At 30.4% G+C, this 14,732-nt stretch overlaps 1 protein-coding gene across 1 annotated transcript; it reads left to right on the top strand.

Moving 5' to 3' along the window:
* Positions 1-12,032: 12,032 nt before the first annotated feature.
* LOC109817038 (scarecrow-like protein 32) lies at positions 12,033-14,075 on the top strand. The gene has a single exon (XM_020382237.3). It carries the CDS (start codon positions 12,283-12,285, stop codon positions 13,660-13,662), a length of 1,380 nt encoding a protein of 459 aa, XP_020237826.1. The 5' UTR covers positions 12,033-12,282; the 3' UTR covers positions 13,663-14,075.
* Positions 14,076-14,732: the final 657 nt, after the last annotated feature.

Raw genomic sequence — 14,732 nt, 5'->3', positions numbered from 1 at the left:
TCAAATTTCGGGAGAAGAAATTATTTTAAGTGTTTTCTCCTTTGACCTTGTACATTCCTTCTTCAGATATGAATAATGGTGATCCATGCAAGGGACCAAATATCGTTCACTTTGTACAACAACTTCCTATTTTAGTATTTCTGAAATAGTGGTTTTGATAGCGTTTTTAACTTGTGATTTGTTTTGATTTTTGTCTTTGATTCAAGCAACTCTTTAACCTCACTTCGGAGAGCAAAAGATTTTGCCATTATTAAATGTGTATGCAATTGTTAATGGAATATATTAGTTGTCCACTTTGAGACAGAATAATTCATTATGATTCATTATTTTTGTTCTCAGATCAATTTGAGATACAAAGTCTTAAGGTGTAGTCTCTACATTGTATCATACACACTATTGTGAACGTTGTTGTTTATGGTGTAATGTTGTTGAAGATTATTTTCAATGGCGACATCACCTCTTTCCTTTTTTTCTCTCTCCCTCTTCTCCTTCTTTTCATGACATCGTCTTTTATCCTCTGCAATCTCACCACTGACCACAGACTCCTTTGTCCCCTTGGTGTTGATGCTCTTTGGCCATGTCACTCATCTATTTGACGACGATAGTCTAGACACCCAACCACTTTGCTGTCATGTCATGTTTTACACTCTCACACATTCGTCGCCATGATGCAATCTTCACTTGTTTGCCTCTTTTGGGTCAAACTTGCAAATCAGACCCAAAGAAAAGGGAGAGAAAAGAGAAAAGGGAAAAAAGGGGAAAGATGGTGATGTTGCAACCAAAAGTTGTCTTCAACAATGATGTATAGTAGACAGCAGCATCTGATAGTGTATGGGTTGGTGACAAAGAGGACATAAAATGTTATGATATAGTGTAGAGAGTGCATCTTAAGACATAGGGTCTCAAAATTATCTAAGGGTGAAAAATAGTGGATTGTGGTGGACCACCTATTAAGATAGTCCACCTTAGCCTTCATTTGTCCCCCCCATCAAATATGGTTTTGCCATTTTTTTCATCAAGTTGGTTGCTTATCCATATTAAATACATAAATCAATAATTTTTTTGCAATGAATAAAAACATCAAAGAAAATAAGTATAAAAACAAATTCCCAATTTTCTTTTTAATTTTTGATCAAAAGTAGGTACTTATTGAAAATATGGGAGGTCAAGGTGAGGAGGGTTGTGATTGGAGGTTTCTTTGGAGAAGGAATTGGTTTATATGAGTAAAAACAAGTGACAGATTTGTTTTTGAGAGAGGTAATGCGAGTTCAAATAGTAAAAGAGGTCTTGGATAGATGGACATAATCACCAAATGGTTCAGGACTTTACTTAGTGCATTATGCATACACCACTATTTGTAATTTTGCATCCTTAATCCCGGTACATGATGTCTTGGTGAAAATATGAAAGTCGAAGGTTCCACCTATAGTGAATATATTATTGTGGCAACTTGTTTTGAATAAGCTACTAACAAGGGACAATTTGGGTAGAAGAGTCCTTTAACTAAATTTGACAATTTGGGTAGAAGAGTCCTTTAACTAAATTTGACTGAAAGTTTATGCTTTTTTTGCTTGACTGAACATGAAATTGTGGATCATTGTTTTTTCTTGTTATCGAGTCATTCTGGTTTGGTTTGAGTTTTACCATTGATTTCAAATACATATTGTTTTGTCTTCCTCTACTTTGGAGCATTTTGAGCAACATTGGTTGTGGGATGCAAAAAAATTTACTAATGAAAGGTGGAAGTGTGTGTGGGGTGTTGTTTTGTGGACTATGTGGAAATGGAGAAATAACATAACTTTGAAAGATAAAGATTTTAGTTAGCATGATATAGTCATAAATATTATGTTTCATTATTAGTCATGGCTTAAAAGTTTGTATAAAGATTGGGAACTCCTATGTTCTATGGTCTATTAATCTTGGCACCTATTTAAGGAGATAAATTTGCTTGTAATAGTTGTGTTACACGCATAATTTATTTACATTTTGTGGACATGGAAGAATATAGCTTGCATGCTATATGTGTTTCTCTATTGGTTCTTTTTGTGTCGTGATGTGGTAATGTCCATCATGTGGGGGAACATGATCATAAGGTAGAAATTGTTGTTCTAATTTTTTTTTTTAATTTGTTGGGGATGATTATTGTAATTAATATTGGTTGGGGAATAGTGCTGTGTTGATTCCGTGTTGTAGTAGTGGGGGTTGGTATTTATTTTTGCAATGTTGGCATTAAATAGATCCCAACCTATTTAATAATATGTTAAGGACTTTATATCATTATTGTAAATGTTTGGAATTGTTGGTGGTACCCTTGATACCACTTTTTATAAAATACAATGCTTTTTAGCCGAACAAAAAAAAGTGATGATTATATCAATTATCAAGTATATTATAAGAGAAAAAGTAAACAATAAACAAAATGTTACATATAATCAAGTCTAGATTCCTAGATCGCATACTTATTTCTCAAAAGATTTTAATTTTGTCAAACTTTTTAGACACACTAAAATGCATTTAAATATTGCTAGTGAAGTTGAAAACTATAATCTAATCATTATTTGCCTCACAAAGTTGACGCATTCAAGCTCCCCCATATTTCTAAATAGGAAATAACAAAAGAGACTTGAAATTTTCTTATAATATCTATGCATGAAAGAAACTTTCCTTTAATGAAATAGAGTCATCATGTTTGGCTTTCTTATATGAATTATATTCTCTTTATTGTCGTTGGATGAACTACATTGTAAATAGAGAACCTATCAATCTTTTGTAATATTTACCCAAAATGAGTGTCAACATTTGCAAATTACTTATTGAACACAACAACTTCTCCCAAACCAAGTTTGTCGAAAGGTTTCCTATTGACTTAAACATAAGGTCTATTTAGATAAGGTTCTCCATAAACACTTTTAGGAGAGAAAAATATGAAGAAAAATCAAAATAAGTTTCTCCATAAGTTAAAACTAGCTTATCCATGAGTTAAAAATAAGATTTTAGATAAGATAATAGAATAAAATTTCTACAAATTAACTTATACATGAGCTAAAATTGAGCCTGTTAATAAGTTTATTTCATTTTTCTTTTTATATTTTACTCTCCTAGAAGTGTTTTTAGAGAAATTTACCCAAATAAAGCCATACTAAAGATAAAGGGATCTTAAGCCTTGATGATTTAGGCTAGGGTGGTAAGTAAGGAATATCTCCCACCATAGGCAATACATATGTGTAACACCTTCATATTTTATGTCTCAGCAGCTCCATTCCATAATACTTTGCACAATGACACTTCATACAACTTTTCGTTGGTCAAACCCTTCACCAATCATAAGCCCTTTCAGGATCAATGACTATCTTCATAAACCAATAAAAAACTTTTCAGTATGTTTGTCCTAACTTGCACATTTTTTGGAAAATTTTTCAAAAGATCACCCCTCCCTAAATCGCTCTAAGTCAAACACACTTAACTATAGAGTTATTAAGTGATGAGCTACATAAAAGTATATACATCTTGTTGGTATAAGTAGTACTGATTAATTCTTTTAAGTTATCCTCAATTATACAGTCTTACATTTGTTTAAATTTTTGGATCCCTTTCATTCTAATGTATTCAAGCTATTACAAACCCACTCACTTTCGCTTGAATTATTTTCAAACCACATTGTACTAGGAGAAAATACCTACCCAAGTATCATTTGTAACACTTATAAGATTAAACATCCTAACAACTTTACTTCATGACACTTCATACAATAATACTTCACACAACTTCTTGTAGGTTAAAACTTTCAATAGATAACCCTTTTTGAGATGTTTGTCCACTTCTAGGATCAACAATTGTCTCTACAAATTAACACAAGACTTTTAGTTACTTAATTTATCAAAGTTAAGAAAAATGGTTAATATAATCATAACAATAAAGTAAAATATTATTATGCTATACCTTTTTCTAATTAATTAACACTTTTTTATCCTAATAAATACTTCTCTTGTTAATTATAGGTTTTTCAATTTAAAAATAATTAATACATGAAATAATATGAATTGAGTCTTATATATAAAAAAAATTATAAATTAGTCCTTATCAATAGGAATAGTGCAACACTCTTTTACCCCACAATGTAATTCTTTATAAAATAATAAGGCACAAAAATTTAATATAATTAATCTTCGAGGTGTTTAGACAAAAGAGTTCACATATATGTATAACATTTCATAAAAATAAAATAGAGTAGATGCTAAAAATAATTAGGCATAAAAGGCTTTTACAAGTTCCAAAGTTATAACTTTTGAATAAATAAATAAAACTTTAGGTACACAAGTCCATAATAAAATAAACATAAATTGATAAAAATAATTTTTTAATTCTCGATGGCACAACCAACCAACAATCATCAAAATAAAAATAGAAGCTTAAGCTTTGTTTCTTGGAAGCTCATACTCATCTATTTAATTTGCACCTAAATATATTTTTGATAATGCATAATTGATATATCTTTTAGTGCATTACATTGGACTTATTTGACATTTATAAGTGTCTTAAATTGATGAATTGGTTGAGATATGTTTTAGTTGACTATATTGGTTTCAATTCTAAATTATAGTTAATTTTCATAATTTTTATCCACTTTGACATGTTGTTTGAGCATACCATATTTTGAGCTTCTAAACTTAGAATTGGACATTTTTGGTGTCATGGAAATCAAGGACAGAAATTTGCCCTCCCCCTTCCCAATTTTTTTAAAAATGTACCAAAATTTGCCCCTAAAAAATTTATATAAAAGAATATTATAGATTGATACATGAAAATTATCATATTAGTTTACACTTAGGAAAATAAAAAGAGAGAAATATATGCGAGATTGATATATAATGTGATAGAAAGAGAGATAAAAAAATGTTTAAAATAAACTATTTATGATATTATAATATTTACATATAAGTGTAAAAGAAAAATTGGTCCCCTTCAAACCAAGTTTCTACCTCCGCCTCTAACCCTGGTTGTTCCCTATATTACAAATCTAGTGGAAAAATCTAGTAATTTTTTATAATGATTTGATAATGCTATCAGTTTCATGCATGTTTTAAGAACATATAAAGATATCAACAGGTTGTAATTAAACACAAACAATACACAAAACAATCTCATATACATATGCAACACAAGACATTGAACTCATGAGGACTTGTGTTCTAAATTCTTTACACACGTGATACCATAAGCTTTTCACACAAGGCACATGCATATGAGGCAACATAGGAGTACATGTAAATACAAGTTATTCAAATCTCTAAGATATTGTTTGGATTTTAAAAGATATTCTTCTTCTTTAGGATATTGTTTAGAATTAAAATATATTGTATTTATTTTAAGAATTTGTTTCCTCTTCTAAGATTAAGAGTTTAAGTAAATAAATAAAGACTTTTGAGATGAGAATAATCACTTGACCTATAAAAGGGGTCATCATCCTAAGTAAAAAAATGGGTTAAATTTTGTCAAAAAACTTGTGAAGAAAGTTTTACCAAGTTTTGTAGAAAACTTATGGAGGAGAGTTTTCAAAGTTTCATTACAAAACTTGTGTCGATGTTTTCGAAGAACTTGTAAGAAGGAGTTTCTAAGTTTCACTCATAAAACTTATGAGGAGGGGTTTTCAAGTTTCATTTGCACAACTTGGAATGAGGGGTTTCAAAAACATATATGTAATGCATTTTTGAGATAATGAATATCCTTACACGTAGGTATGAGTGGTCAAACTACATTAAATAAATTTTGTGTGATTTTATTTTTTATTTCTTTATGGTGTTGCTTTTAATGTTCTCCACATCATTGTTACACATAAAAGAGAAAAAAAAAATTTTGTTCCCTTCACACTCCTTATCACACATGTTGATAAGTCACTTCTCATTTTTAACACCCTTGGAGTCAAAGTAGAATACCATAAAAACTCTCTTGATTTGCATATTAATACCTCCAAATAAAATATGCATGATATGCATGGACTCTTAAACAACATACAAATGCATAACACATTACTAGGTAATGCCTAGAATTTAGCCTTGCTAGACAAATGTCTAAACTTCACAAATGACCGAAAATAAATTGGAATTTACCCTGCTAAAAATTGCTTAAACTTAGCTCATAGCACACATTTACTTATAGGCACATATAACTCAAAATGCAAAAACTCAAGGCATACATTTACTCTTAAGCTCTCAGATTCTCCTATAACTTGTTTATCAAAACCTCAGTAGTGACTCACTCCATTTCTAAGATTATAACATTCATATTAGAAAGATAAAACTTAGAGTTCACACTTTCAACTCTTACTCATTATTTATACTCTAATCTTATATAAAAATTCTACAAAATACGTGAGATGTAAACACTATATCTTTAGTCATACTTATGATATCAAATTGATCTCTATATCACTAGAAGGATAAGAAAATTATTTACAACTCTTATATTGATCTCAATTTTTGGTTTTATTATCTATTATACCTAAAATTACAAAAATTGTAACTTTAAGTCTAATTATAATAGTTTGACATTCACTTATTAATTTGGTCATATCTTAAGTTCTACACATTCTTTTTTAGTGATTCCAAAGTCATTAGTTAATTAACATTCAAGGCTATAATTCTTATAAAGATCACTCAGTCTAATTTTATCATAATCATGCCTAACATGATGATATTTCTCTCGCTTAACATCAAGAGAATAGAGAACATTGGAAATTCTCATACCTAACTCCATGAAAATGTGCCTAACGTGATCGTGAAATATATATATATTTATTGGTATGATTTATGATGTCATTTTTATCTTACCACATTCCCTACTTGTAAAAAAAAAAAAGAAGATTATATGTAATATTATCTAAAAATTCAAATAAAATGGATTACATGTTTTCTTTTTTACACCGTTAAGATTATTGATATTTTCTCATTAGTTTTTTTATTACATTAACTCAATCATTATATTTTTCTAATACATTATTTATTTTAGAGTTTAATTTTTTTTATATAAAAATTTATATTATCAATATATTTTTTAAATAATTATTATAAAATTAACAAATTTATTATATATAACAATATTTATGGTTATACCATAATGTAAAACCTCTTTATACTATCTGTATATATATACCATTTACTCTTATTTTTATTATGTAAACTAGAAATGTATCTATAATTATTTAATTAATTACGAGTATATTCTTTTATACTTTGGCAAAGATTGTGTCGTTCTTTTTGTTGACCTATGCGAAATTTTCTATATCTTTATTTGGTGTACCGTGTAACTAAGCTGAAGCCCAAATGATTTACAGGCCCTGTGAGTCTTGTGTCTTGAGCTCAAACTTGTGTGCCCAACACGGGATTTAATTAAAGGCTTAATTAAATTACCCCCATTAACACGGTTTAAAATTTGATACGGAAACCTTGTAAAAAAAAAAAAAAATCGGAAACAGGAAATAGTCGAGGCCCGGTTGCAACCGGGCATTTAAAAGTGATTTTTTTAGGTTATTTGGCAATGATAAAAAAACTAAGGGATCTCTCATGTATCGAAGCTCCAAAAATATTTAAAAAAAAAGGTTTAATATATAATGATAAAGTTGATCTAAGACCGTAAATTTAAGATATACACTACTCATTCCAAAATTGACTTTATACATACCTGTACCATCTTGAATATAAATTCAGATATATTTGTTAAGATCAATTTATCAATATGTTATAAATAAATTCCTTTCTCTTTTAAGTTTGAGGTTAGTAAACAAGTATATCATTCTTGATATATATTAAAATGGATCTATTGCGATTGATCTATCGAGATGATATGAACATATCCCTTCGCCTTTTAGGCTCAGGATTGATAAATAAGTATATCATCCCAAATATAATATGAATCAAAAAGAGTTTATTGAGATGTAATAAGTAAAAGTTACTCAATCTATTATTTCAATCCAAAAAAATCTAGATCAAATCTAATCTTTAACGATTAAGATAATATGCCAAGAAATGATGCATAAATTATCTTATCAAATCTTGAAACTTTCGGAGCCTATGAACTCACAAGTCATGAGCAATCAATTATAAATGCTCTAACCTTAGGACAAAAACAGACAAATTATACTTTTAAATGTTTTAACTTTGATCAAGTGACTAGATTAACTATATATGTTATTTAAGCCAGAACAATAACCTTTTGATCTCAAATTATAAAAAATGAGACTTAAAAGAAAAATATAAGGAACTTTATTTATGCACATTTTTTCAAGAGAAATACCACTGGTCATACATTTGCTAATACATTCTTTTTATAATACATATATTTTTGTTGGTTAGAATTTATTAGAGTGTGAAACCTATCAAAGTTTGTATCTTTTAATAAATTTCAACCAATTAAAGGGAGTATATAAGAGCGTGTTACTAACATTTCTCCTTTATATTCATAAAATATTTCTTCATTATTAATTATAATTATATAAAAATGAATATTTAATTAGTGAAATATATAAGTTAAAATACTAGTTAAAACTAAAAGTTAATATTAATAAATAAAAATAATACATATAAGATTTAATTTCAATATTTTTTCAAAATAGATAATAGTATAAAAATAAATTAAATAAAAAATATAATACACTTTTTAAGATTTGTTATCATTATGTTCAACTCTAAATAAATGACTTCATCAAAATTTTGGGTTAGTTATAGATAGGGGTAGGCAAAAAAAATTAAACTAAGCTGAACTGAACTGAACTGGTGGTGAACTGTACTATAAAAAACTGAACTGTTTGTAAAAAAAACTGAACTGAACTGTTTAAAAAAAACTGAACTGAACTGAACTGTTGTACAGTTGAACTGTACTGAACTATAAAAACTGAACTGAATTATAAAAATTGGATTATTTTTATAAAAGAATAAAAATTAAATATGTTTAACATGTTATGTCTTAATAGATTAGCTCGATAGTCTAATAACCAAAATTTTAGAAAAAAAAGTGATTTGAAAAAAAATTATATCAATTTTGTTGAACTTAACGGATCAATTGAGCTATGTTGAACTACTTATTTTTAGGCTTAAAATTCACTGAGTTTGTTTGACTTAATTTTATATTTTTTCCTTTGAAAAATTTAAATAAAATAGAAAATAAAGTAAAGTTGACAAATGTGTCCTATTTTGATAGATCAATGAGTCAAAATTGTTCAATTCAAAATATCATAACAGTTTAGTGCAGTTTAAATTGCAGTTCAGTTCAAGTTTTTATAGTATAGTTCAGTTCAGTTCAATGACACAAAAGAATAGTTCAGTTCAGTTCGTCTGAACTAATATTTAGTTTAGTTCAGTTTATATGAACTACTTTTAAGTTCAGTATAGTTTTTATAAGTTCAGTTCAGTTCAGTTTGTTTTGCCCACCCCTAGTTATAGACCGAGATAAACCCAACCCATCATTTAGTCTCGCCTAATGCTATATTATATATGTTTCTCTTATGCACAATCTATCCTAGGAGGGTGTCCTTGCTCAAAAACTTTAAGATTTCCCTTTGTTAGAGTTAGTGAACATTTATAAGAAAAAAGAGAAATCAAGAAGAGAGAAACTGAATGTTTTTTTCCTTCTTCCAAGATAGTTATGCTGTCAGTGTCGGTTTATAAGAGTTTATTGTAAGAGATATTGCAGGGGCTACTTTAGAAAAAAAAATACATTAGCTTGAGGGTTGCTTGTTATTAACATGTTTTCATTCTTAGTTTGTGTACTTAATTACACAAAAGTATATAGGTAATTTTATTATTTCAAAGTCTTTATCCTTCATTTTCCTAATTTTCTTTCATAACTTTTTTTGTGTTAGGTTTCATTTACTCACAGGATTACAATTAATACACTATCTTTTTGATAATGATATTTGTAATCATGGATCATATCTGTTTGAGAAGGAAAAAGGAATAGTAACTATAAAAGATATTTTAATATTTGAGTTAGTAATCGATTTTAGATAAATAAATACAATAAATATTATAATAAATGCAAAAAATACATATTTCTCTCTAGACTTATAGGATAAAATTATTAATGATCATCATACCTTCAATAATATTTATATATTTTTTCGGTCCTTATCAATCATAATGATATATATCGAGAAGTCCTCAATTTTATACCTTTCTACTAAATCTCTTTGATATAGTTTGTAACTTCTATAAAATACAAAATTTATAAATTCAATAATTAAATCTAATATTTTGATGATTATGCATGATAAATTTTAGATGAAATATACATTTACACCCATGTAATCTTATAGCTATTATTTATTTTATTCTGAAAAGTTTTTGTTTCTTTTTATAAACACTAAAAAAAATATTACACGTTAAAATAAAGTTAATCAAAATATCAATTAATTTTAAAATTATAAATGTTTGTATACTTCATGATGACCTCTCAAATGAATGGATGAGTTAACGTTAATGAAATTTATTGCCTACAAAATGTTGAACCAACTTTTCTTGGCTTAAAGTTTATTTTAAACTTAAAGCTCAAAATAAGAGATTTAAAAATAAAGTAAGACATATTTAACAATTTTAACTTAAAAGTCCTTTTAAAACTAAAAGTTTTATTCTAATTTCTTCCGCATGGATAAGCTCAAAATTCTTAAAAGTATGCAACTTATTTTTAAAAGTTACTTTAGTTAAAAATTCTTTAAAAAATTATATCCCCTTTCTTTTATAAATATTAAGCTCCTTAACTTTTTCTCTCTAAATGTGTTGGGCCTAACATTTTCGAAAAAAATAATCCTTTCTCTTGAATGAAGCATGCATGATCTCAAGGTTATGACAAACTAAAACTACTGATGATTGTGGAGATTGAATTATACAAGAGAACAAAATCCAGAATAAGTACGTACACAGTCTCATAAAGTATTCTTATTCTACTTATTACAAGAAGTGGATATCTTCAAAGAATAAGAGAAGCAGTCGTTAGGGAAGAAAACTGAGGGAATAGAAACGGAGAAAGAACGGTACATAAAAGTGACCAAAATAATATGTCTTTGTAGTAAGAGTTCTGGTTTGTCTTTAGTTTTGGCATCTCATGGCACGACTCAGTTATATTTAATACACGCAGTATATTAAATATGTGCATTATGTTAGTTAGGGAATGAAGGCAACACGAAATTCAGATTTGTTGCAATAAACATATTTGAGATCTTCTTTAAAATAGTTTTTCCATGAAAACGAATTCGACAAGAGTGGGCCGGCTAGTACACCCGTTTTAACCTATTCATTACCCTGCGTTTTAATTTAGTTATAATCAACATAATCATTACTACCATACAAATAAGGCTACTTAAAAAGAAATCAAGAAGCCGCCAAATTAGGTTTATACGATCTTTTCATCACTCCAAACTTACTAATGCATGCGGCATTACTTCTCCATTATATTTATCCAAAAGAGGAACGAAAGATACAAGAATATATATATTCTCATCAAGAAGAGACGTAGCTGAAAATTCTTCTATGAGTAACCTTATATAAATATAACTACAGCCAAAGTTTGACTACCTCTCCCATCCTCAAGTGACTTTTGCCACTGATACCCCTCATAATTCACCAACCATGCCACTAGGGTAGTAGCAGCAAAATGATTTAAAAATCATATGCTAAAATCTATGCAGGGTGTGCTGTACTCCATCCACCCTAGGCTAAAACCTCAATGTCCAACACTGTACACAATCACACAACTATACACTTTATATATATATATATATATATATATATATATATATATATATATTTATTGATTATACTTTCATGGTAAACAGTTATGTTCGAAACATGATTGAGAATTATATGTAATCAACTTGTTTGGATATAAACTTAATAGTAATTTTGAGAATTTTTTTTATCAAAAAATACTTTTAATTTTTTAGAGAAATTTTTAAAAACGTTCTGAACTTTTATTTAAACAGGCTCGATTTTTCTTTCAGTTATAATTCGAATCTGGATTCATGGTGTTGTGGATTAACTCCTAATGTTAGACCTAACCTCATTGATGGTTTATATATTTATCTTGATGTAACCCTTCATTATGTCAGGCCCTTGTTTTGCTATAAATATATATGTTTTAGGATTCACAAAAAGTAAGTAGCTATCAAACTTGGCCTCCATTTTGCCTCTATAGCTTTCCACTCCCGAACTCATTAGTTACACCCCTTAACCAAGCAAATACCCTTACTCCTCAACCACTTCTCCACCATTTCTCATTCACTCTACTTAGACTTCCATGCACGTCACGTCCTCACACAGCCACATGAAGGCTGAGCTGAAAGGCACGTCCATTTCCTTTCAAAACCCTACTCTCTTCAACACACCCCACAACCCTCTCTCGGGGGCACTCAAAGGGTGTCTTGGGAGCCTCGATGGAGCTTGTATTGAGAAGCTCTTGCTTCACTGCGCCAGTGCTTTGGAGAGCAACGACATCACCTTGGCTCAACAAGTCATGTGGGTGCTCAACAACGTTGCTTCCCCTGCGGGGGACACTAACCAAAGACTCACCTCGTGGTTTCTGAGGGCACTGATCTCTAGGGCTTCGAGAATTTGCCCTGCTGCCATGAGTTTCAAAGGAAGCAACACCATTCAAAGGAGGTTGATGACGGTGACCGAGCTTGCCGGGTATGTGGATCTAATTCCTTGGCATAGGTTTGGGTATTGTGCTTCCAACAATGAAATTTATAAAGCAATAACGGGGTTCCAAAGGGTGCATATTCTAGATTTTAGCATAACGCATTGCATGCAGTGGCCTACTTTCATAGATGCGTTAGCAAAAAGGCCTGAAGGACCCCCTTCACTTAGAATCACGGTACCATCTTGTAGACCACATGTACCCCCTTTGGTGAACATATCAATACACGAGGTTGGGTTACGTTTAGGGAATTTCGCCAAGTTCAGAGATGTCCCTTTTGAATTCAATGTTGTAGGGAACACAGGACCATTAATACCCGCTGAATTGAGTGATGAATCAACTAGCTTTCATTTTGAATCAATGTTGAGTCTCTTGAATCCTACTATGCTAAACCTCAGGGAAGATGAAGCTTTGGTCATAAATTGTCAAAATTGGCTACGCTATTTGTCTGATGATAGAAAGGGAAGCCGCCAAAGTCTTTCCCTTAGAGATGCTTTTCTGCATCTGATTAAAGGTCTTAATCCCCGGATTGTGCTATTAGTTGATGAGGATTGTGATCTTAGTGCATTCAGTCTCGCATCAAGAATTACCACATGTTTCAATCATCTATGGATACCCTTTGACGCATTGGAGACTTTTTTGCCTAAAGATAATTGTCAGAGGACAGAGTTTGAATCCGACATAGGGCAGAAAATTGAGAACATCATAAGCTTTGAAGGGCATCAGAGAATTGAGAGGTTGGAGTCCGGGGTGCAAATGTCTCAAAGAATGAAAAATGCTGGGTATCTAAGTGTTCCATTCTGTGATGAAACTGTTAGAGAAGTTAAGGGTTTGCTAGATGAGCATGCTAGTGGATGGGGGATGAAAAGAGAAGAAGGTATGTTAGTTCTCACATGGAAAGGAAACAGCTGTGTGTTTGCGACAGCTTGGGTCCCTTATGAAATGAGGGATGATCTTGGTATGGATGCATGCATGTCTTGAACACACTTCATGAGAGGCAAGTTTGGACCTACTATGGGATGTTGTGCTTAATTCAGTGGTCCAAAGAGGAGGCAGAGGAATTTCATCTCTTTGTGTGAAAGGGTTGAATTTGATCATCTGCAAAAGACAACTAGAGAAGACGGCTTGCAGCATTTTGAAATTTTTGTGGCAACTTTGTAATGGAGCTCTATAGGTTGGACTTGGATCACATGATGAAAGGCAAAAAAGGAAAACAAAAAATAATGTGTAAGTTGTCCTTGTATGAGGAAAATTTGTCTTCTTAGCTATGCTTTCTCTTTACGCAGCTTTAACTTGTTTCTGCTCAGACCTTTAGGTATATAAGAGGTTGTTGTATGAAAAATCTCAACCTTGTTATCACCTATTTCTAATAATAAAGTTTTTCAGATTAGTAACTTTTGTATCCAAACATGCATAAGCATATAAGTTAATAAGGCTAACATTAATGTACTATAGTGTCATAGGTTAATGACCGACTCAAGTAAAATATACTCCATCGATAATTTTCAAATTACTGTGCATTTTAATCTTGTAAAATAATATTAATATTTCTTGGTACATATACATAGAGATATATAAAAGGACCACCTCAAAATTTAATTTCACGAGTAGTCGTCTTCAATGTGAAGATGTACAGGCTAGGGCCAAACGATTATCTTTTCGAGTAGAAGGTGATAATGATAACTCATGAATTGTAGCATATACACAATTGATCAACCCGTTGCAGTTAGGGGTCCAGACGGGACATCTTGTGAATTTGTTTTGTGTTTTAGGTAAATCAAATTTGATATTGGAAGGGAAAAAGGACAACATGGTCCATGCGACAGAACGAATCCAACCTGCCGGATTCGAACCAGCATGGTCCCACCACAGTCTCTCATGGCATCATTGTTTAGAAATATTCAAAGTGTGTTCATGGTTAAGAGTCATAAGACTTCATGAATTCACTGTAATGAGTCAGATAAATATTTTCAGGTTTTCACCTGTATTAAGGTTTCAATATGCGATTCCCTCTCTTCGCTAGTTCAAGGTCCTCCTATCTAGCTACTTTA

This window comes from Cajanus cajan, chromosome 10 (assembly GCF_000230855.2).
Source record: "Cajanus cajan strain Asha chromosome 10, NIPB_CcT2T_4, whole genome shotgun sequence".
NCBI lineage: Eukaryota > Viridiplantae > Streptophyta > Magnoliopsida > Fabales > Fabaceae > Cajanus > Cajanus cajan.
This window is presented reverse-complemented; position numbering and strand designations above follow the sequence as displayed.